General features: G+C 44.6%; 1 protein-coding gene across 5 annotated transcripts in view; it reads right to left on the bottom strand.

Annotated features, from left to right (window-relative positions):
* Positions 9301–24247, bottom strand: part of RACGAP1 (Rac GTPase activating protein 1) — a 49306-nt gene continuing 34359 nt past the window's right edge. For all 5 annotated transcript variants that reach the window (XM_021091634.1, XM_021091635.1, XM_021091633.1 and 2 more), the window contains 7 exons: positions 21984–22079; positions 21698–21896; positions 12650–12755; positions 12346–12478; positions 12082–12217; positions 11020–11128; positions 9301–10459 (listed from right to left, as the gene is read on the bottom strand). In XM_021091634.1, the coding sequence (XP_020947293.1) occupies positions 10384–10459; positions 11020–11128; positions 12082–12217; positions 12346–12478; positions 12650–12755; positions 21698–21896; positions 21984–22079 (855 nt within the window). In that variant the 3' untranslated portion in view covers positions 9301–10383. The remainder of the gene's footprint in view (positions 10460–11019; positions 11129–12081; positions 12218–12345; positions 12479–12649; positions 12756–21697; positions 21897–21983; positions 22080–24247) is intronic.

Here is a 24247-nt window from a genome sequence, read left to right as displayed (position 1 = left end):
TTGGTTAAGCAGAGCCATCCTCTTAAAAAAATCTGCCCAGTTTCCCAGCTCAGCCATGGGGAGCCAGGCCTGAGGCTGAAGTCTTTGAGCCTTCTGCTCCAGTGGGGGGCTGTGTAGGGTGATGGGATTCAGCCGACCTGAGTCACAACTCCTTCTAGCAGATAATAACAGGCAAGTTATTCAACCTCCGAGTTAATTATACCTGCCTCTGAGGTTGTTGTCTAGACCAGATAGCATGTAAAAAACTACCAACTCCAAACTCCCTGGAAATCAACTATATTCTAATAAAAAATTAAAATTAAAAAAACCATCTGCATGTGTTTCCAGGCAGCCTAGAAATAAAAGTTAAGGAGTTCTCGTCGTGGCTCAGCAGTTATCAAACCTGACTAGCCTCGCTCCGTGGGTTAAGGATGCGGCATTGCTGTGGCTCTGGCGTAGGCTGGCAGCTGCAGCTTCCATTTGACCCCTAGCCTGGGAACCTCCATATGCCACAGTGTGGCCGTAAAAAGACAGACAGACAGAAAGAAAGAAAGAAAGAAATGAAAGAAGGAAGGAAGGAAGGAAGGAAGGAAAGAAGGTTGGTTAGGTCCACCCCTTAGCCTCCCTGCCTCGAATCTTGTTCATTCACCTGGAGGCTGGGCAGCAGGTGTCTCTCCCAACCAGGCAGACCTCACACTGTACAAATCCAGGGAGCACCATTCACATGTGGATGGGCCTGAGGGTAGGAGGAGTTAGGGAAGAGACACTGCTGAAAATCTCCCCTCCAGAATGTTCTTCAGGACGCATTCAGGAGAGCTCAGCTCAGGCCCAAGTGACCCACCTTTCCCAGAGACAACCCTCGCAGGGCTCAGAGCCAGGATCTTAGGGCTGGAAGAAGCCATCTAGAACTTCTGGATGAAGCTCAGGCCCATGCTTTGGCCAGGGAACATGCCATGGATTCCAGGTAAACAAGACAATGCCATTCTCACCACTGTTTACAGCTTTCATATCACCACTGCCCTAGGTCATAGATAGGTCTTGTTATTTGCTTCACCCCAATTTATTTTTTTGCTTTTTAGGGCCACACCCATGGTATATGGAGGTTCCCAAGCTAGAGATCGAATCCGAGCTGCAGCTGCCAGCCTACATGACCGCTCACGGCAATGCCAGATCCTTAATCCACTGAGCGAGACCAGGGAACGAACCCGCGTCCTCATGGATCCTAGTGGGGATTGTTAACCGCTGAGCCATGACAGGAACTCCCCCATTTTATTTATTTTTATTTTTTATTCTTATTTTAAGGGTTGCACCTATAGCATATGGAAGTTCCCAGGCTAGGTATTGAATTGGAGCTGTACCTGCTGGCCTACACCACAGCAATGCCAGATCCGAACTGAGTCTGTGACCTAACCACAGCTCACAGCAACACCAGATCCTTAACGTACTGTGTGAGGCTAGAGATCAAACCTGAAACCTCATGGATGCTAGTTGGGTTCATTACTGCTAAGCCATGATGGGAACTCCAGTCCTATGTAGTATTCTTAACCTGCTGAGCCACAGTGGGAACTCCCCCACCCCCCACTTTATAGATGAATAAATGGGAACTCAGAGACATTAAGTGATGTTGCCCAAGACCAATGCAGCAAGGATGGCTGAGTGATCTCAGGATATCAAATCCTCTTGTTCTCCCTCCCAACCCCACACTGCCGCCAGGCTCAGAGATGCTCAGTGACTCGCATGAAGTCAGACACCGAAGGGGGATTAGAACCCAGACCTCCTCTCCAGCCCCTAGAGCAGTGTTCTTTCTGCTCCATCACTCTGCACCCAAAAGAAAAACTGCTGCAGGGAAACGAGTGTGGCAGTGGAAAGGGAGAGATGACAAGAGGGGAGAGGGGAGGGGGCTGGAACCTGGTGGGTGACTGCGGAGGATGGGGTCGATATGGAGATGGGAGGGTTGGGGCACCGGAGTCCCCGGTTGGCTGGGGCCAGGGCCAGCCCTCCCCATTCCGTCAGGCCTGGGGCTGCAGGCTGCCAGTGCTTCTTCCATCAAGACCCCCGGAGAGCCTGAAATCAAATATTCCTCCTCCCCTGTTCAAGCAGCCTTATTGCCATTGACAGCAAATGTATTGCTCTAATCTTTTCTCATTTCCCCAGGATGGGCTCCATTCTGACCTCCCTCCTAGCCTTGAAGGCTTCATGAGGCAGAAGGGAGGCACAGAGGTGGGAGTGGTGCAGGGGCTGGGCTGGAAGGGGGCAGCTGCGGTGATCCCAGAATTGCTATGCCTGATCCCTACAAGGCTCAAAGAGACTCAAAGATATGGAGATCTCCGCGGGGAACCCATGACTGAAGGTTCCTCCTCCGTGAGAGCAGATGGGAAAGGCTTGGTGGGCAATGAAGAAGCAGGTCCTGGAGTCCCAGGGAAACAGACAGCTGCAGAGCAGACAAGCCTGGGGTGTGTGTGTGTGTGTGTGTGTGTGTGTGTGTGTGTGTGCATTTGTGTGTGCATGCAAGTCTGTGTTGGAGCCAAAATTCTAAGCTCGGGAGATGGTTCTGTTGAGAGGGGGCAAGGCAGGGTGTGCCCACCCTCTCCAGAGTGGCCTGCTGCCCACTCTGCTGTCAGAGAAGCCTTGCCAGTGGAAAGCCCATGCTCCTCTGGCCGCCTCTCCTTCTGGTCTTCCCTGCTTAGATGAGCGCAGGCTGGGCAACCTCAGCAAAGCATCGTGGATGGGGCAGAGATGTAGGAAGGTGGGAGGGGCAGCACTTGAGAGACACTCAGCCTGGGGGGCTGGGCTGGTGCCGAGCCCAGGCAAAGGCCCAGCTGGGGGCCATGAGGAGGGAACAGCCAGTGTGGAGTTCAGCCAGGGGGGAGATATGAGGCAGGGTTCTGGCCCTGGGTCCTTCTTCATTTATAGTCTATCAAAAGCATGCTTGGGAGTTCCCAGTGTGGCTCAGTGGGTTAAGAACCCGACTAGTTCCATGAGGACACGGGTTCGATCCCTGGCCTCGCTGTGGTGTATGTAGGTTGCAGACGTGGCTTGAATCCTGCATGGCTACGGCCGTGGTGAAGGCTGGCAGCTGCGGCTCCAATTCGACCCCTAGCTTGGGAACTTCCATACGTTGTGGGAGCGGCTCTAAAAAGAAAAAAAAAAAAATCGAGCTTGTGTTTGTGTGTGTGTCTGTCCGTCCGTCCCACGGCAGGGTAGATTTCTTCTGTCCCATCACAGTGAGCACCTGCCTCTCCGTGTGCACCTTTCCAGGTGGAGCTGGAAAGTGTTCTGTACCCTGACCCCTGAGTGTGACAGGGCCTCGGCTGCTGGGGCAGGGGGTCTGCACAGCCAAGATCTGTAATCACTTCTCAGGGGGAAGCAGCTACACTGAGGAGCAGTCATATATTTAGCAAAAGCTGCTGAGGGGAGCATGGTTAGTGAAGGGGGTTTATGAGAGTGGGGACCCCAACGGCACTAATTAATAGGCTGCAGTTAATGGGCAGAAAGGGGAGGGATGAGCATTTTTCAGAGCTCTGATTAAGTCAGATAAGGGCCGGTTTTTGCCAGAGCTGGAGGAGGAGGCCAGAGACAAGAGGAACGGACCAACAACCCTCCTACACTCCCATGGACAGATGGAACAAGGCCCAGCCAGGCCAGGCCCAGCCCCAGGTCAGAGGAGAGACCAGGCCAGTGGCCAGGGATGGAGCATCAGCCTGGAGGTGCCTCTCTAGCTGCAGGGCTCCTCCTGAGACCCAGCTTTAGTGTCATCCCCTCTGAGGCTCTCCAAAGCCCCCAGCTCCTTGTCCTGAGCTCCCCCAGCGCTCTGCACCACCTCCATCCTGGCACTGCACACAACACCTCCATTGTTCTTTGAACACCTCTCTCTACCCGAGCAGGGAGAGGTCTTAAACAAAATTATATCTTTAGTCTCATCTCGGCAATCACTTCCTTTACTTGACCATCTATCCCTTATGATGTTGGTGCCCGTACCATGGCCTTTCCGTTTGCAGTGAGGAAAGACCTCTGGGCTTCTGGATTTGGTGAGCAAATTGGACCAAGGACTGTAATAAACATTCCCAACTCCCTGCGCAGGTTCCCTAACCCCTTGAATCTCCGTGTTAAAGCGCCCCCACCATTTCGGTACCGTACTGTGATTTCACAACTTCATCCGGATGCGCTATTATTTTGGTCATAGCCTCGCTGATCCACAATGGCTTCTTTTCTCCTTTCCCCGACCCCACGGGTCACATGGAGTGGTGCTGGGGGTCACGACTGGACCGGGACAGATTCTGAGCCTCTCCTACACGTTGCTATCTGTTTCTTTGTGCTGAGCCTTGCTGTCCCTATGCTGCAGCTTCCCTCAGACCTGGAGAAACTCCCTGTGTTCATCTCTCTCTGCTCACAGCTAAGCAGCACACCCCCTCGCCTCCACATCTGGTCTAGCCAACAGCCTAGCTCCCACCAACAGGTAATATTCCCAACCCAAATAGCATTGATGATAAGATGCACCACACTTTTATGAGCCCCTAAGAAAAACACTGCATTCTATGCCACTGATTATAAGCTATCCCAATTCTCAGAGATGTTAAAATGTATTTTTTCCAATTCTCAGAGATGTTAAAATGTATTTTTAAGTGCATCTCGCAATCAAGGCAATGCTTGTTTCTCCTTCAAATCTTGGCTCTTTCAATCAGATTGTGAAGAAAAGGGGACTGGAAGGCCAAAGTGGGGACCACAGTAGAGGGTCTCAAGTCTTCTCCATTCTCTAACGGGGCCGGACACCGCTGCCCTCGTATGCTCTGACTCCTCTGCACCCTGCATACCCAGGCTGCCCCTCCCATGGAGCACCTCTTCTCCTTCAGCGCCAGGAAAGAGATCGCCTCTTTTTCACAGAGACAAAACACCAACCCTGCCCAAGCTGTGCCCACCATTTTTGAGAAGATAATCACCTAGCACTCCAAAACCATTTATCCAACCTCTTCCCACCCTGCTGGGTTATCTTCCCGGAGCCTCCAGGCCAAGGCCATGGGAAGATGCCGAGATTAGTCATTTCCTCCTAATCGGACTAAGACAGCACCGTTAAGCTGCCGACTGCAGGCAGTTCCCGTTAAAGCCAAGCAGCTAGAAAGGGCTTAGCCCTTTAATGCCAGCAGCTGTATCTCCACAGCGTGGCTGCTCTGCTGAGGGGCTGGACTCTGTCCGGAAGCATCAAGCATTTAGCCCCAGTCAGTGTATATTAACCTAGGAGGAGAGAGCAGCCAGCTCCCTGGGAGGTGAGGAGGGGGTTCACTTAAGCACCCCCACCCCCCAGGCTTTGCTTTCCAATGAGGAAGGAACATTCCAGCCCCTTTGTATTTCTCGCTCTACTAAAACCTGGACAAACTCTATCATCTCACAGGCAGGAGCTTTCTCTGTAGCAGCAACGACTCCATTGTAGAAATTCACCTAAGGACAGATCCACTTGTTAGTTTTGAGAAGAACTTAGGCCACTAACCTCGGACTCATCCTCTTCTGAACTGATTTTTTTCTCTGAGGTCTAAAGTAGTCTTCTGATCCCAGGTGTACACACATGTGGGCACAACAGACGGGCTCCCTCTTCTTGGAGAGCCCTGGGCCGTGAGGTGGATGAGGGAGTTCGCAGCCCTCGGAAAGCCCTGGCACAGAGAGGGCTGCTGTACAGAGATCACTCCAAGACTTCTTACTCGAAGCCAGATGGTGAACATGAGACGGGGTGAGAGCTAATGCCACTCAGAGGGAAAGCCAATAAGCTAATCCGCTGACACGTCTCTAGAAGCGGGCTGATGGCTTTGGCTCAGAGACCTGCCTGTTCTTGGCTCTGAGCTTCAGAGCCCATGAGAGGCACATAGGTGGTCTGAGAACCAGTTTCCTCCAGGAATAAGCTTAAGCTCATCCTCCACCAGCTCATCCTCCTCCTTCCACACAGAGCAGCCCTGGTCCTCCATCCTACCAGACAACAGCCCCACTGTTAAGACCCTCTCCTGGAGTTCCCGTCGTGGTTCAGCGGTAATGAACCTGACTAGGATCCATGAGGATGGGGGTTCAATCCCTGGCCTCGCCAGGGATCTGGCGTTGCCATGAGCTGTGGTGTAGGTCACAGACACGGCTCGGATCCCATGTTGCTGTGGCTGTGGCTGTGGCCAGCAGCTGCAGCTCTGACTCAACCCCTAGCCTGGGAACTTTCATGTGCCGGGGGTGCGGCCCTAAAAAGACCAAAAAAAAAAAAAAAAAAAAGACATTCTCCTATCCCAATGCCTTTCCCAGCAGTCTGGGCCCTCCTGCTCTTTCTGGGCCATCTGTTGAGAACACATAGGCCAATCACATACAGCCCTGCGTAGAATCATTTGCGCACCTACTAATCTATTAACAGGTTCCACGATGCTGAAGAAGTCTAAAGTAGCAAGCACCACAGCTGACTGTCAGGCAGGAGCTGTCATCTCCAAATTCTAATCCCAGCTAAACTATAGTTTATGGGAATGTGAGCCAAATCACCTCTCTGAATTTGCCAGTTGGGATCCCATCCCCTATCCTGCCCATCGCACATGGGTGTGGTTAGATCAAACAAGATGATAAATGAAAGCACCCTCTTGTATATTGTAAATCACCATATTACATTTCCTAGAGGCTTTGTGTGGAATCCGTTCTTGATTCCATCTTCAATGACGACCAGGGAAAATATTAACTGGTGAAGGCCTTATTAGAAGTCTAAATATCTATTTACATGTGTATGAGCTGAACACACAGATGGTGTCCAACTGTGTGAGAGGAGAGAGTAGCGCTGTATAAAAACAGTGCAACTAAATGAAGCCGGGCAAGAGTTCTGGAGGGAGAAGGTAGACAAGAGGGAAAATTCCTGCTTCCAGCTCTGAGTCCCTGAAAAGTGGCCTCCTTTCCCATCCCACATGCCTGCAGAGGACAAGGCTCCCACACGCTGCAAGGTTATTCCTGCTGACGTCAAGCTGTCTTCGGCCTGACTTCGGGAATAGAAACTGTCAACAAACACGGACTCTGAAAACCAGAGTCTAATAAATTACACAAGTTAAGGACCTCCTGGCCTGAGGCCTTCACTTATTTACAAAATATACCAGCTACAGGGAGCAGATTATTTTTTTTTATTTTAATTACTGAATTCTTAGGTGAAGTGGCCACTCTCTAAACCCTGTTGATACTAAAACCACAATGACTAACACGCTCTGGCTCCGCATGCTTAAAAGCTTTTCGCACCAGTGGCTGAAGCTTGAGTCATGACCGAGATTATCATCAAAGCACACTGATGGAGAACCTTGTGTGTGAGCTGTGCCGACTTGAACACTGAACTCTGTGCCTGCCACCCTTGCTTCTCAGATCCGGACTGCCACAGCAGCTCTCACCCTGCTCCTGCTGAGAGCCTAAGAAAGGTGATGCATGATTAAGCAAACCGCTCAGTGATCCAGGCACAGCAGGGGGTCTCGCAACTGCCTTCTAATAGGAAGCCACATACACTGCATGTACATGCGTAAGTGCACGCAGCTGTCTATCTGCCTGAGGTGGGCAGAGACCCTACTGAAACAAAACAAAACCAGCAAGCCTGGGATCTCTGCTTCTTGTATGAATGCAGCACTCCTTGTCCCTTTGTGCTGCCCAATAACTTAAGCATGAATTTAAGAACCCAGGACCCCTTTCAATGCCACAGGGTCAGGTCATGGCCAAAAATGACTTTTTTTTTTGCCATGGTAAATCAATTGAGCACTCTCTAATCCTCTGATTGAAATGGAAGATGCCTTCTTGCCTTCCCAAATAACTCACCTTCTTAAGGATGAAAAATCATTGAATACCCAGTCATGGAGTTCCCGTTGTGGTGCAGTGGGATCGGAGGCATCTCTGAAGCACCAGGACGCAGGTTTAACCCCTGGCCTGGCACAGTGGGTTAAAGGATTCGGTGTTGCTGCAGCAGCGGTGTAGGCTGCAACGGTAGCTTGGATCTGACCCCTGGCTGGGGAACTCCCTATGCCAAAGGGCGGCCAAAAAAGAAAAAAAAAATACTCAGTAATAGACACAAATTGCTGCTGCTAAATCAAACGATGTAATGTTTGCCCAGTTAAATAAACATCAAACTTAGGAGTCTTACATAGATTGATGGAGGTAAATGGATTTAAAGATGTAAATATTCTGGCTATTAGTAAGGGGGATAGTAAAGTTACAATGCATTAAAGACGGAAAAAGAGGCAGCATCAGAAAGGGCTGGGAGTGGGGGGGGGGGTGACAGCCACACCAAAGCCCTGGACCCCCATCCACAGACCTCAGGTCAAAGGAGTGCAATTTAATTAAGAAAATACTAGAAAGTCAAGCTGTTCTACATGAAGTACTGTTAGAGAAGTTGAAGGTTGGTCGTATTTCCCTATGCTAATATCAAAATTATTTTCATGGTTAAGGTCTCTTGGCCTGGCCCAAAAACCGAGCAACTGACTGCCAACATTTGACACACGGGGCTATTTCCTTTTTCGTTAATGGGCCATCAGTTCCTGCATGGGGTCGTCTTGCCTTCACTCACATTATACAATCCATTTACTTCCTCTACATTAGTGACTTAAAACGCACCTTGGGGAAATACTACAGAACAGCAAATGTGGAGCCAGGCCAACACTAGGCTTACAGAGTTTTAAGAGAAGAGACAGCATCTAAGACGAAGGATAAAAAACCCCAAACCTAACAGGCGTGAGTGTATACAGGGGGCTAAGGGGAGACGGGACCCCGTCCTCTGTCAATTTGCTGAGGCAGATGGGTCCTGCTGCGAGAGCTGCCACCTCCTGGGAAAAAAGCCAGTAGGTTGCCTTCTCTCTCCACGGTTACATATTAAGCCTGCAACTGTTTACGTTCAATCTCAGATACATTCTGTTCACCAGCTTCAGAGTTCCAAGTGCAGGTGCCCTCAGTTAATCATCCCAGCTCTCTCCAGAGTCACTTCCAGCAGTGAAGGATGTTCCAGGCTGTCGGCCAGACAGAGTCGTTTGGGTTCCTTGGGATTTTTTCTTTCTTTCTTTTTTATCTGCACCATTCTGATCCCTAAAGACCTGTTAGAAAAGTTTGGGTTTTGTTTGAAGCAGTTTCTTCAAACAAGAGGATAAGAGTTAGGATAGTCTAGGACTTCAGTTTGGACAAAGAAAGAGACTGAATGAGAAATGAAGAAACCAACTCCTGGCGATGGTGAAGGGAGGGGAGAGGTGAGGAGGGGGAGGGAGAAATGGAGATGAATAAGACTCAGACACTTGGAGGAAAAATATTTTCTAAAAAAAAGGCACTGAAAGTCACTTTCCAGGACAAGAAAAACAACCTCACTTTTGTTTTGAAAAAACTATTTACTTTTTTCCAAATGTTATTCCAAACACAGTTTTACAGACAAGGGCCACTATGGGTTAGAAACATTCTATAGGAGAAAGCATTTTGATAGATACTGGAAATAATTTTAATAGAAGAAAAAGCTCATATTTATCTAGATGTGGCTATTCCACAGGAAGATTTCAGTATCCAAAGTGCAAAGGCAAAATGACTGTGGCTTTTCTTGCCACACAGACTATTGACAATCTTCCCTTATAGCCTACTCTTAATTGTTAGTTGGGTGCCAAACAGACAGTATCCTGACCTGGAGAAGTAGGGCTCCAATGGACAAGGGGGTGGGGGTATCAAGCCTCAGAATGAATTCAACTTTAAAGCAAACTGGCTTTGACTCCAACCAAACCCAAAGTTCAGCGTGAGGGCCCGTTGGAAATAAATACGAATTGCAGTATCACTTTTAAAAAGTTGTGCCACTTAATACTATTAAACCTAATCAATCCAAATTAAAGCTAAGCATACTCCCATTACTAGTTTGGTCCTCACTGGATCTCATTTTTAGCAAGGCCCCATGTTTATAGCGCAGTTCATAAAGGGAAAAGGGGAACTTTCAAGTTCTCAAAGGAGCCACCCTAAATGCTCTATTCAAACCCTTCTTCACCCTGCCCTCTCACCTCCCACCCTGAGACAAGGCAGTCTTACCAAAGAGGTAGGGCTTCTACCATTGTCTCATGGAAATTACACCAGAGAAAGGTCATGACTGAGAGCATTTGGCTTTCAGCCAAAGGGACCTGCCCCCAGCCCCCAAAAGAATCACAATGAACTTCATACTCCACTTCTACCTCTGTAGAGATCTTCTGTCTAAAAGCTCCCAACGGTGACAGCACAAGGTGTTGGTATTACATTACTTGAGGAGAAGGAGAAGGAGATATATATAGTTTTCATAAAACCCCCATGCACAATTAAACTTGATTAAAAGCCTGGAGAATGCTAAATGTAGTAATGAGTACAGGAGGCTGCAGAGCAGAGAGTACAGGTGCGTCCTTCCCTGCATTCAGTAAACGCTGGGAAGTAACAGGAGACATGACTTCACTTGAGCATTGGAGAAGCAAAAAAGTTTCCTTGCCGTCCTAGGTTGGTGGCAGACTTGCTTTTGCTCCCAAATCTAAAGAAAAAGAAAATAAACTGGGAAAGTGTTCTATAAAAAATGGTAAATAAACAACTATACCATTACTTGATATACTCAACCAAAGTAGGAAAACTTCGACAACTACTCGGTAAGCTGTAAGCTATTCTGCCACCTAAGATGACGGAGGGGGAACAGTAAAGACCTTCAGACCCTCTTTACAGAGGGGATCCTTATGGCTCCAGGTTTCCTTTTTTTTTTTTTTTTATCTTTTTGCCTCTTTCTTGAGCCGCTTCTGCGGCATATGAGAGCCACAGCAACGCGGGATCCCAGCCGCATCTGCAACCTACATCATAGCTCACGACAACGCCAGATCCTTAACCCACTGAGCAAGGCCAGGGATCGAACCCGCAACCTCATGGTTCCTAGTTGGATTCATTAACCACTGCACCATGACGGGAACTCCGCTCCAGGTTTCTTTTAAAGTCTAGCTGCTAGTTAATATCTACTTCAGTTTTTCTCTCAGTTTTCAGCATGATGGGAAAGACATCTAAGGAAGCAGTCATTTTTTATTTCCTGAGCAGACCAATTCCGCCTACCTGGGAGTGTTCTTGGTGAGGGTGGAGCGGACTCTCTGTGACAGGGAGCTGGATGAAGGAGTCTTGAGGAGCTGATGCTCAGGAGTAGTCACAGGCCCCAGTACACTCACTTCAAGCAAAGGTAAGACAATTTTAAAGGCGGGTTTGAAAAAGAAAGTGCCGTTGTAGGCAGCCAGTGCTAAGCTGAATATCCTATGAAGCACTTAGGAGCTAAGGTTAGAGACCTTGCAAAGCCCCAGATATCATTTTTCTTATCATTTTCTAACACACCAGTATATTTTTTTAACTATACAGTTCAATGAATAGCTGACATTCATTTTCTGATTTAGGCTACTCTCAAACACCACACTTCACAAATCCAACATCTATTTAATTTTTTCCTATGCTAGAAAAAACAATATGCTTTCTTAAAAAGAACCTGCAATAATTAAAGAACAAGTCTCCAAAGCCACTGAAGCTGGATAAAACCAGCCTCATACATTTTTGGTGGCAATATAACTGGCAAAAGCCTTTAAGAAATCAAGTTGGTAAAACATCAAGAAACATAAAAATGTTTAAAACCTTTAATCCAGTGATTCTCACTCCTGGGAATTTGTCATTAGGGAAAAAAAAGGAGTATGTATATATATATATGTATATCATTAACACACACAATGTTAATGACATCACTATATGTTATTACAAAAAATTGAAAAATAACAATACCTAATAGAATATTTAAGTAAATTACAGTTTTACAACCATCTAAAAATGATGAAGATCCTCTAGTAACAAAGAAAGTTCTCTCAATATGCTGAATGAAATAAGAACTAATTATACCTAAATCATTACGTATTTTTAAAATATCCATATGGGTAAAGAAAGACAGAGAATATGGAAAAGTGAAAAAAAATTAGATGATAAAACTGTACAAATTTTTCTTTAATGTTAGAATTCTCAAAATTAATTTAATTTTATTGAAGAATATACATTTCAAAGAGCTCTGATAAAGGCAAGGAGTGGGCACCTTGCCAAAAATCAGAGAGGGAGTCGGGCTCTTACGAAAGCATCACTTAGCCTTACCTTTAACATCTGGTGTCTGAGGTGTTGAAAAGGCATTTGAGTTCTCAATGACATGCATGGGGTCAATGTTCTCTTGTTCCACCATCATGAACTGACTCCAGTATTCCAGCGGTAGTGAAAGCAGGCGCTCTACCACCTAAAAGCCACCACCAAAGATGACCAAATATGTTAGCAAACTTCTAAGCTCAGGGTTCACCTCTCCCTGCTCTCTCCTATTATCATATTACCACGAGTTCGGGTATATATACATACGGGCTCGCCTACCTTGGGTTGACGCTTGATGTCCTGTAACATTATCACTGGATCTGGATTGGGCACAGCGTGGGCAACTATTGTAGGGCCAAAGACTTTAGCCAGATTGGCAACATCCATTTTAGTGTTTGGGCTCTGAGCCACTCTAAATAAGTAAAAGAGCATTAAATTAGAAGATTTGTTACCCTGCTTAAAAGCAGTCCAAAATGTAAGATCTACAGAAAAACAATTCACCCCCCTCCCTAACACTCAACCCCCATTCTCTTTCCCTTGGCAAATTCCCTGACTTCCAGAAACAAATTTCTGCTCCACTCACCTCTGCAAGTGAATCATGAGGAAAGCTAATGTGTCTCTGTTGGCCTGGGGCAGCTCACCAACAGCCTGGTACATAGCAGCTATGCTGTTATCCTCATCTGTGATTTCTGCAAATGAAAAGAAAGCACCAAGAGGCCTAGACTTCCTTCCCTTGACAGCGGGCTTTCAAGTTATCGACCACAAAGTCTCATCTACACTGTAAGCTTCTGAAACTTCTGATTAGGTTCATGACTGCATCAGACTCTAGATTCATTAACAAGCAGGATACTGGCCAGGAGCTCAATATTAGAAATCAGAACTTTTAAAAAACCAGGTTTTGCAGTTAGGGAAAGCAGCTGGAAACTCATGTTTCCTGGAAGGCAGACATACAACTGTAGAACCTACAGTTATCAAGAAGGTATTCGTTCACAAAACATGTTTAAGAACCTATTATGTGCCAGGCACTCAAGTGCTCGGGATGAAGCAGAACTAAACAAAAGAACTTGCCTCGTGATTCTGAGGGAGTCAGTTAAAAAGCAAATACCAGAGCTCCCCACCATGGCGCAGTGGGTTAAGAATCCAACTGCAGCGGCTCAGGTCACCATGGAGGTGCAGGTCCAATCCCCAGCCTGGCACAGTGGGCTAAAAGGATGGGTTAAAGGATCTGGCATTGCCTCAGCTGTGGCTCAGATTCAATCCCTGGCCCAGGAACTTCAAAACTTCCATATGCAGTGGGTGTAGCCATAAAGTTTAAAAAAAAAAAAAAATCAGGTAGTGATACATATAATAAATAATAAGCTAGAAATTAATGGAAGCTGCAGGAGTTCCCCTTGTGGCTCAGTAGGTTAAGAACCCGACTAGTATCCACAAGGATTCAGGTTTGATCCCTGGCCTCACCCAGTGGGTTAAGGATTCAGCATTGCTGTAAGCTGCGGTGTGGGTCACAGATGTAGCTTGGATCCCACATGGCTGTGGTTGTGGCACAGGCAGGTGGCTGTGGCTCCAATTCAGCCCCTAGCCTGGGAACTTCCATATGCTGCAGGTGCAGCTAAAAAGTAATGAAAGCTGTTATTTTAGAAAAGATGGTCAGTAAAGGTGTTTCTGAGGACAAAAAATACAAAAAGAAACTAAAAAAGACATAAAGGAACGAATCATGTAAATAAATATCACTCCAGGCTAAGACAACAAATGTAATGGCCCTGAGTTGGGAGTAAGCTTGATTACGTTCTAAGAACTGCAAGAATTCCAGTGTAACTGGAGAAGGAAAGAAGGGAAGAGTGTTGAAAGAAATGATGTTGTAGACGTATGTGGAGTCGTCTGGCATGTTAAGGAATAAGAATTTTATTCTGAGAGTAACGGGAAGGCACTGGAGGATACTGAGGACAGAAGGAACATTATCTAATTAAATTTTAAAAGGACCACTCTAGCCACTGAGTGAAGATTATACTACAGAGGGCAAGAGTAGAAACAGGAAAATCAGTAGGTTCTTTTATCACTCCACAGTAAGAGATGTTAACCGTGGGAGTTCCCGTCATGGCACAGTGGTTAACGAACACAACTAGGAACCATGAGGTTGCGGTTTCAATCCCTGGCCTCGCTCAGCAGATCAAGGATCCGGCGTTGCTGTGGCTGTGGTGTAGGCTGGCGGCTACAGCTCTGATTAGACCACTAGTCTGGGAACCTCTATATGCTGTGGGTGTGACCCTAAAAAGTCAAAAAAAAAAAAAAGATGTTAGGTGTCGTAGTAATACATAGTGGGTATAGAGGCAACATGTCTTAACATCATGAAAGCTATTTCTGACACAGCCAACAGTGTTTAACCATGAAAAGCTGAAATCTGGAACAAGACAAGGATGCCCACTGTCATCTCTCCTATTCAAAACAGTATTGGAAGTCCTAGCCACAGCAATAAGACAAGAACAAGAAATAAAAGGTATCCAAGATGGGAGAGAAGAGGTAAAATTGTCATTATATGCAGATGATATGATACTATATTTAGAAAACTCTAAGGATTCCACACAAAAACTACTAGAACTAGAGTTCCTGTTATGGCACAGCAGAAACGAATCTGACTAGGAACCACTGAGGTTGCGGGTTCGATCCCTGGCTTCACTCAGTGGGTTAAGGATCTGGTGTTGCCATAAGCTGCGGTGTAGATTGCAGAAGAGGCTTGGATCTTGTGTTGCTGTGGCTGTGGTGTAGGCCGGCAGCTATAGCTCCAATTCGACCCCTAGCCTGGGAATCTCCATGTGTCATGAGTGCGGCCCTAAAAAGCAAAACAAAACAAAAACCTACTAGAACTGGGAAACAATTCAGCAAGGTAACAGGATATAAGAATAACATACAGAAATCTGTTGCATTTTTTACACTAGCTGATGAAATATCAGAAAGGGAAAGTAAAAAACCAATTTCCCCCTTTTTTTGACTGCACCTGCAGCATATGGAAGTTCACAGGCCAGGGATCAAGTCTGAGCCACAGCTGAGACCTACACCACAGCTGCGGCAACACCAGATCTTTAACCCACTGTGCTGGGCTGGGGATCAAAACCACGTCTCCGCAGCAACCCAAGAAGCCACAACCAATCCTTAATCCACTATGCTACAGCGGGAACTCCCACCGGTCCCTTTTAAAATTGCATCCAATGAGTTCCTGTGGTGGATCAGTGATAACAAACCCAACTGATAACCATGAGGACAGAGGTTCCATGCCTGGCCTCACTCAGTGAGTTAAGGATTCAGCATTGCCAAGAGCTAAGGTGTAGGCTGCAGGCACGGCTCAGATCTGGTATTGCTATGGCAGTGGTGTAGGCCAGCAGCTGCAGCTCTGATTTGACCCCTAGCTTAGAAACTTCCATATGCTACAGGTGAGGCCTTAAAAAGACAAAATAAAATAAAATAAAATAAAAATAAATAAAATTGCATTAAAAAAAAACCCTTAGGAATAAACCTGACCAAGGAGGAGAAAGATTTATATGCTGAGAACTATGTAACACTGATTCCTTTATGTAACACTGATTCCTTTATCAGTGAAGATAATTCAAAGAAATGGAAAGATATCACATGCTCTTGGATTGGAGGAATTAGTATTGTTAAAATGGCCATACTACCCAAAGGAATCTACAGATTTAATACAATCCTTATCGTATTACCCGACAATTTTCATACAACTAGGACAAATAATCCTAAAATTTATACAGAACCATAAAAGAGCCCGAATTATCAAAGCAATCCTGAAGAAAAAGAACAAAACAGGAGGCATAACCCTCCCAGACTTCAGACAATACTGCAAAGGTACAGTAATCAAAACAACGTGGTACTAGCACAAAAACTGACATATGAATCAATGGAACAGAATAGAAAGTCCAGAAATAAACACACATACTTACAGTTAATTAATCTTTGACAAAAGAGATAAGAATATAAAATGGAGAAAAGGGGAGTGCCCATTGTGGCACAGCAGTAATGAATCAGACTAGTATCCATGAAGATGTGTGTTTGACCCTTGGCCCTGATCAGTGGGTAGAGGATCTGGCGTTGCTATGAACTATGGTATAGGCTGGCAGCTGTGGCTCCAATTCAAACCCTAGCCTGGGAACTTCTATATGCTGCACATGCGGGCCTAAAAAGCAAAAAATAAATTAAAAAAAAATAATAAAACGGAGAAAAGACAGTCTCTTCAGTAAGTGGTGTTGGGAAAGCTGGACACCCACATGTAAAGCAATGAAATTAGAACACACCCTCACACAATACACAAAAATAAACTAAAAATGGCTTAAAGACTTAAATATAAGACATGACCATAAAACTCCTAGAAGAGAACATAGCAAAACATTCTCTGACATAAATCATACCAACGTTTTCTTAGGTCAGTCTCCCAAGGCAATAGAAATAAAAGTAAAAATAAACAAATGGAACCTAATCGAGCTTACAAGTTTTTGCATAGCAAAGGAAACCATAAACAAAGCAAAAAGACAACCTGTGGGCTGGAAGGAAATATTTGCAAATGATGTGACTGACAAGGGCTTAATTTCTAAAAATATACGAACAACTCAACTCAGTAACATAAAAACAAACAATCCAATCAAAAATAGGCAAAAGATCAAAACTACAATGAAGTACCACCTCACACCTGTCAGAATGGCCACCGTTAAAGTCTACAAATAGCAAGTGCTGGGAAGATTATGGAGAAAAGAGAATTCTCCTGCACTATTGGTAGGAATGTAAATTGGTGCAGCCATATGGAAAAGCGTATGAAAGTTCCTCAAAAATACTAAAAATAGAGTTGCCATATGATTCAATAATCCCACACTTGGGCATTATATCTGGACAAAACTAATTTTGGATACATGAATCCTAATGTTCACAGAAGCACTATTTACAACAGCCAACACATGGAAACAACCTAAATGTCCATCGACAGATGAATGGATAATAAAAATGTGGTACATATATATATACAATGGAATACTATTCAGCCACTAAAAGAATGAAATAATGCCATCTGTAGCTACGTGGATGGACCTAGAGATTATCATACTAAGTGAAGTAAATCAGAGAGAAAAAGACAAATACCACATGATATCACTTATATGTGGAATCTAAAATATGACACAAATGGAAGTGCCCGTCATGGCGCAACAGAAACGAATCTGACTGGGAACCATGAGGTTGTGGATTCCACCTCTGGCCTCTCTCAAGGGGTTAAGGATCTGGCGTTGCCATGAGCTGTGGTGTAGGTCACAGACGTAGCTCAGATCCCAAGTTGCTGTGCCTGTGGCACAGGCCAGCAGTTGTAGCTCTGATTAGACCCCTAGCCTGGGAACCGCCATATGCCGCGAGTGCAGCCCTAAAAAGACCAAAATAAATAAATAAACAAATGTATTAAATATGAAACAAATGAACTTATGCACAAAACAGAAACAGAAAGTTCCTGTTGAGGTCCAGCAGTGACAAACCCAACTAGTAACCATAAGATGCAGGTTCAATCCCTGGCCTTGCTCAGTGGGTTAAGGACCTGGATTGCTGTGAGCTGTGGTGTAGGTCATAGACACGGCTTGGATACTGCATTGCTGTGGCTGTGGCACAGGCTGGCAGCTGCATCTCCAATTTGATCCCTAACCTGGGAACTTCCATATGCTGCACATGCAGCCCTAAAAAGCAAAAAAAAAACAAAACCCCAAAAACAAAAAATAAAACTAGAAACAGACTCACATACACAGAGAACAGACTTGTGGTTGCCAAGGGTGAGAGGGGTTGGGAAAGGGAGGGACAGACTGGGAGCCTGAGATTAGCAAATGCAAACTATTACATATAAAATGGATAGGAGTTCCCGTCGTGGCACAGTGGTTAATGAATCTGACTAGGAACCATGAGGTTGCAGGTTCAATCCCTGGCCTTGCTCAGTGGGTTAAGGATCCAGCGTTGCTGTGAGCTATGGTGTAGGTTGCAAATGCAGCTCGGATCCCACGTTGCTGTGGCTCTGGTGTGGGCCGGTGGCTACAGCTCTGGTTGGACCCCTAGCCTGGGATCCTCCATATGCTGTGGGAGCAGCTCAAGAAAAAGGCAAAAAGACCAAAAAAAAAAAAAAAAAGAAAAAGAAAAAAGAAAAAAAAGGCAAAAAGACAAAAAAAAATAAAATGGATAAACAATAAGGTCCCACACAGGAAACTATATTCAATATCTTGTGGTAAACCGTAATAGAAAATACTAGGATCAAAATGACTATACTACCCAAGGCAATCTACAGAGTCACTGCAATCCCTATCAAATCCCCGAGGACATTTTTCACAGAACTCAAACAAAATATTTTAAAATTTGTTTGGAAGCACAAAAGACCCAGAATAGCCAAAGACATCCTGAAAAAGAAAAACGGAGCTGGAGGAATCAGGCTCCCTGACTTCAGGCTATACTACAAAGCAACAGTCATCAAAACCATATGGTACTGGCACAAAGACAGACATAGATCGGTGGAACAGAATAGAAAGCCCAGAAATTAAACCCACGCACCTACGCTCAACTAATCTATGACAAAGGAGGCAAGAATGTACAATGGAGAAAAGACAGCCCCTTCAATGAGTGGTGATGGGAAAACTGGACAGCCACATAGAAAAGAATGAAATTAGAACACTCCCTAATACCATACACAAAAATAAACTCTAAATGGATTAAAGACCTAGATATAAGACCAGACACTGTAAAACTCTCAGAGGAAAACATATGCCAAACACTCTCTGACATAAACGATAGCAACATCTTCTCAGATCCACCTCTTACAGCAATGATGGTAAAAACAAAAATAAACAAATGGGACCTACTCAAACTTCAAAGTTTCTGCACAGCAAAGGAAACCCTAAACAACACAAAAAGACAACCCACACAATGGGAGAAAAATCTTTGCAAGTGAATCGACTGACATGGGATTGATCTCCAAAATTTACAAACACCTTCTGCAGCTCCATACCAAAAAAAACAACAAGCCTATTAAAAAATGGGCAGAAGATCTAAACAGACAGTTCTCCAAAGAAGACATACAGATGGCCAAGAAACACATGAAAAGATGTTCAACATCACTCATTATTAGAGAGATGCAAATCAAAACCACTCTGACGTCCCACCTTACACCAGCCAGAATGGCCATCATCCAAAAGTCTACAAACAAGAAGTGCTGGAGAGGGTGTGGAGAAAAAGGAACCCAACCCTAGTTGGTGGGATTGTGAATTGGTGCAACCACTGTGGAAAGCAGTATGGAGATTCCTCAGAAAACTAAACATAGAACTACCATTTGATCCAGCAATCCCACTCCTGGGCATCTACCCAGAGAAAACCACGACTCGCAAAGACACATTACTCCGATGTTCATTGCAGCGCTATTTGCAATAGCCAAGACATGGCAACCACCTAAATGTCCATCAACAGAGGAGTGGATCCAGAAGATGTGGTACATATATATATACACAATGGAATATTACTCAGCCATTAAAAGGAATGAAATAACGGCACTTGCAGCAACATGATGGACCTAGAAATTATCACGGTAAGTGAAGTCAGTCAGACAATGAGACATCAACATCAAATGCTTTCACTGACGTGGAATCTGAAAAAAGGACACACTGAACTTCTTTGCAGAACAGATACTGACTCACAGACTTTGAAAAACTTATGGTTTCCAAAGGAGACAGGTTGGGGGGTGGGGGATGTGCTGGGGGTGTGGGACGGAAATGCTATAAAACTGGGTTGTGATGATCATTGTACAACTATAAATGTAATAAATTCATTGAATAAAAAAAGAAAGAAAATAATATGAAAGTGATATATATGTATAACTGAATCACTTTGTTGTAAACCATAAACTAACACAACATTGTAAATCAACTATACTTCATTTAATGGCTGAGTAATATTCCATTGTGTATATATATATGTACCACATCTTCTGGATCCACTCCTCTGTTGATGGACATTTAGGTGGTTGCCATGTCTTGGCTATTGCAAATAGCGCTGCAATGAACATCGGAGTAATGTGTCTTTGCGAGTCGTGGTTTTCTCTGGGTAGATGCCCAGGAGTGGGATTGCTGGATCAAATGGTAGTTCTATGTTTAGTTTTCTGAGGAATCTCCATACTGCTTTCCACAGTGGTTGCACCAATTCACAATCCCACCAACTAGGGTTGGGTTCCTTTTTCTCCACACCCTCTCCAGCACTTCTTGTTTGTAGACTTTTGGATGATGGCCATTCTGGCTGGTGTAAGGTGGGACGTCAGAGTGGTTTTGATTTGCATCTCTCTAATAATGAGTGATGTTGAACATCTTTTCATGTGTTTCTTGGCCATCTGTATGTCTTCTTTGGAGAACTGTCTGTTTAGATCTTCTGCCCATTTTTTAATAGGCTTGTTGTTTTTTTTGGTATGGAGCTGCAGAAGGTGTTTGTAAATTTTGGAGATCAATCCCATGTCAGTCGATTCACTTGCAAAGATTTTTCTCCCATTGTGTGGGTTGTCTTTTTGTGTTGTTTAGGGTTTCCTTTGCTGTGCAGAAACTTTGAAGTTTGAGTAGGTCCCATTTGTTTATTTTTGTTTTTGTTGGCAATACTCTGATAGGTGGATCTGAGAAGACGTTAATCAACTATACTTCAAAAAAAATAAATTAAAAAAAAAAGAGTAGTAGCAATGGGAGCAACAATTTTTTTTTAGGGCCACACCCTCAACATATGGAGGTTCCCAGGCTAGAGGTTGAATTGGAGCTGCAGCTGCTGGCCTATAGCCACAGCAATGCCAGATCCAGCCGTTTCTGCAACCTACACCACAGCTTGCAGCAATGCCAGATCCTTAACCCACTGAGCGAGGCAGAGATTGAACCTGCATCCTCACAGATACTAGTCGGATTCATTTTCTACTGAGCCATGACAGGAACTCCCAAATTTTAAATGTAATAATTTGATATATATTTATAAGACCTTTGCTGACAATATTTGCCAATGGATTAAATATAGGGTTCGGTAACGGAATCAAAAATGTCTTCAAGTTCAAAGGGACAACATAAAACCTAACCAAAAAAAAAAAAAAAAGGCACCACCACCACCACAAAAAACCTGTTAGTACCCTACATAATTTTTTAAAAATTTTTTAATTTTTTGCTTTAACAATTTTTTTTTTCCATATGCACACCCGCACATATGGAAGTTTCCAGGCTAGAGGCTGAATGGGAGCTACAGCTGCTGGCCTATATCCCAGTCACAGCACTGGGGGATCCAAGCTGCATCTGTGACCTACACCACAGCTCATGGCAACACCGATCCCCAACCCACCAAGGGAGGCCAGGGATTGAACCCACATCATCATGGATACTAGTTGGATTCATTCCTACTGTGCCGCAATGGGAACTCGAGTACCCTACACAACTTAGAAAGGAAGAGTAAAGGCACGGGGAACATGGATATAGTTATTCCTCCATCAAAGTATTTGAGCATCTACTCTGTTTCAGGCACTGTACCAAGAAAAGCATAAAACAGGAAACAGAGTCAAAAATTCCTGCCCGCAAGGGACTCACATTTAAGTATGAAGATCTGCCCTTACCTGCTGCTTCCATAAAGGTCTTGTTTAGCCGAAAGGTCAGAAGGGGTTCTTTGAGATTTCGAAGGAAGTCTTTCAGGAGGCTACAGATAGCATGGATGTCATCCACTTTGCTGAGGAGGGGTACAGTTTTTACTCTTAGGAATTTTTCTTTCAGCTCTTTTACTGTCCGGTCACAGCCTGAGATCCGATACAGGCCTGTCTATTATCAAGATGACACTTTCAGTTAAAAACCTCTTAGTTACTGACACAAATAACAAATTCACCCTCTCCAAGGGTGGAGTCTTACCTCATTCAGCCCTCTTTGCTCAATCTCATTCACACAGTGGACAACAATGGCAGGGATCATTGGAGAAGTCTGGGAAACATAATCTGCCAGCATTCCCTGAAAAAGGAGTTTAAAATTATTATGTAAAAATAAAATAGGAAGAGTTCCCATCGTGGCACAGCAGAAATGAATCCAACTAGGAACCATGAGTTTGCAGGTTTAATTCCTGGCCTTGCTCAGTGGGTTAAGGATCTGGCATTGCCGTGAGCTGTGGTCTAGGTCACAGACTCGGCTTGGATCACATGTTGCTGTGGCTGTGGTGTAGGCTGGCAGCTGTAGCTCCGATTCGACACCCAGCCTGGAAACTCCCATATGCCTTGGGTACAGCCCTAAAAAACAAAAAGATAATAAAATAAAATAGAATAATTATTTATACCCCTTAGACTAACAGCAGAAGACCAATGGGTAGAGCCATCCCCAGATTAATACTCAGGCTGAGACCTCATGCTTACTTTTAAATTGCTCTTCCCAAAGCATATATTAGAACAGACTCTCAATTATTTCTCCTACCTCCACACCAGGACTGATTTATGATCACATATACCACACTTTTGCATGAACAAGTAATAAGACCACTAGCTACAACTCCCCCCTACTCCTCTTACAGCCAAGGGCATCAGAAACCAAACAATAATGAGATTATTACAGGTATGGAATTAATATAAACTAATTTATTACTCTTAAAAAGAAAAACTTCTCAGAGTTCCTGTTGTGGCTTAGCCGGTTAAGAACCCGACTAGTATCCACGTACTAGGTTCATTCCCTGGCCTCACTCAGTGGCTTAAGGATCGGGCGATGCCACAAGGTTCACTGCAGGTTGCACATGCAACTCAGATCTGGTGGCTGTGGCATAGGCCAGAGGCTGCAGCTCCAATTTGACCCCTAGCCTGGAAACTTCCATATGCCATAGTTGCAGGCCTAAAAAGAAGGGGGAAAAAAAAGGCAGGAGGGAAACAAACAAAAATTTTTTATACCGTAATTATTCTTAGTAAGAAAAATTATTTAACACAACTCACAACTGATCATAACACAAACCTATCTGTAGGAGAGAACTCCATGGTTCTATATTAGAATACAGAAATTCGTAAAAAATTATAGCATGAATAAGAACACTTAGGATTTAAGAAAAAGCATTTGATATGCTGGAGACTGGGCAGCAGAGTCATTTTGTTTTGATTCTTGCTAAGTTACTTGTAATGATAAATAATTTCTTTTTTTTTTTTTTTTTTTTTGTCTTTTTGTCTTTTTTGTTGTTGTTGTTATTGTTGCTATTTCTTGGGCCGCTCCCGCGGCATATGGAGGTTCCCAGGCTAGGGGTTGAATCGGAGCTGTAGTCACCGGCCTACGCCAGAGCCACAGCAACGCGGGATCCGAGCCGCGTCTGCAACCTACACCACAGCTCACAGCAACGCCGGATCGTTAACCCACTGAGCAAGGGCAGGGATCGAACCCGCAACCTCATGGTTCCTAGTCGGATTCGTTAACCACTGCGCCACGACGGGAACTCCTAAATAATTTCTTAATGACCTGAATCAAATTTTAGAAATAATCAATCTAATCTTAATAGCCTAGTATGGAATATCTCTAATACAAAAGAAAGAATAGTCAAAGATGAAATTATATGATGGCTGAGATTTGCTTCAAAACAACTCACTGAACAGGGTCAGGAGGAGGAGATGGGGGTATTAATAAATCAAGACTGGACATGAATTAGCAATTGTGGAAGTTGAATGATAGGAACCAGGGGGTAGTTATACTAATCTCTCTATTTTTGTATACAGTTGAAATTTTACAGAATTGGATGGGATGGGCAGGAGAATGAAGAGAACAAAAGGAAAGGAAGTGGAGGCAGAGGGCGAGGGAAGGGAGACAAGGAAGAAAAGAAGGAAAAGGAGGGAGAGAGAAAGGAGGAGGGAGGAAGAAAGAAAGAGGAATTTAATTTTAAAAGATTGCTTAACAAGAGTTCCCACATGGTGCAGTGGAAACGAATCCAACTAGGAACCATGAGGTTGCGGGTTTGATCCCTGGCCTCACTCAGTGGGTTAAGGATTTGGTGTTGTTGTTGCTGTGGTATAGGCCAGTGGCTACAGCTCCAATTAGACCCCTAGCCTGGGAACCTCCATATGCTGTGGGTTCGGCTCTAAAAAAGTAAATAAATAAATAAAAATAATAAACAAAATTTCTTTTTTTTTCTTGGCCATGCCCGTATCATCAGAAGTCACTAG

This window comes from Sus scrofa, chromosome 5 (genome assembly GCF_000003025.6).
Source record: "Sus scrofa isolate TJ Tabasco breed Duroc chromosome 5, Sscrofa11.1, whole genome shotgun sequence".
In the NCBI taxonomy this organism is placed as follows: Eukaryota; Metazoa; Chordata; class Mammalia; order Artiodactyla; family Suidae; genus Sus; species Sus scrofa.
This window is presented reverse-complemented; position numbering and strand designations above follow the sequence as displayed.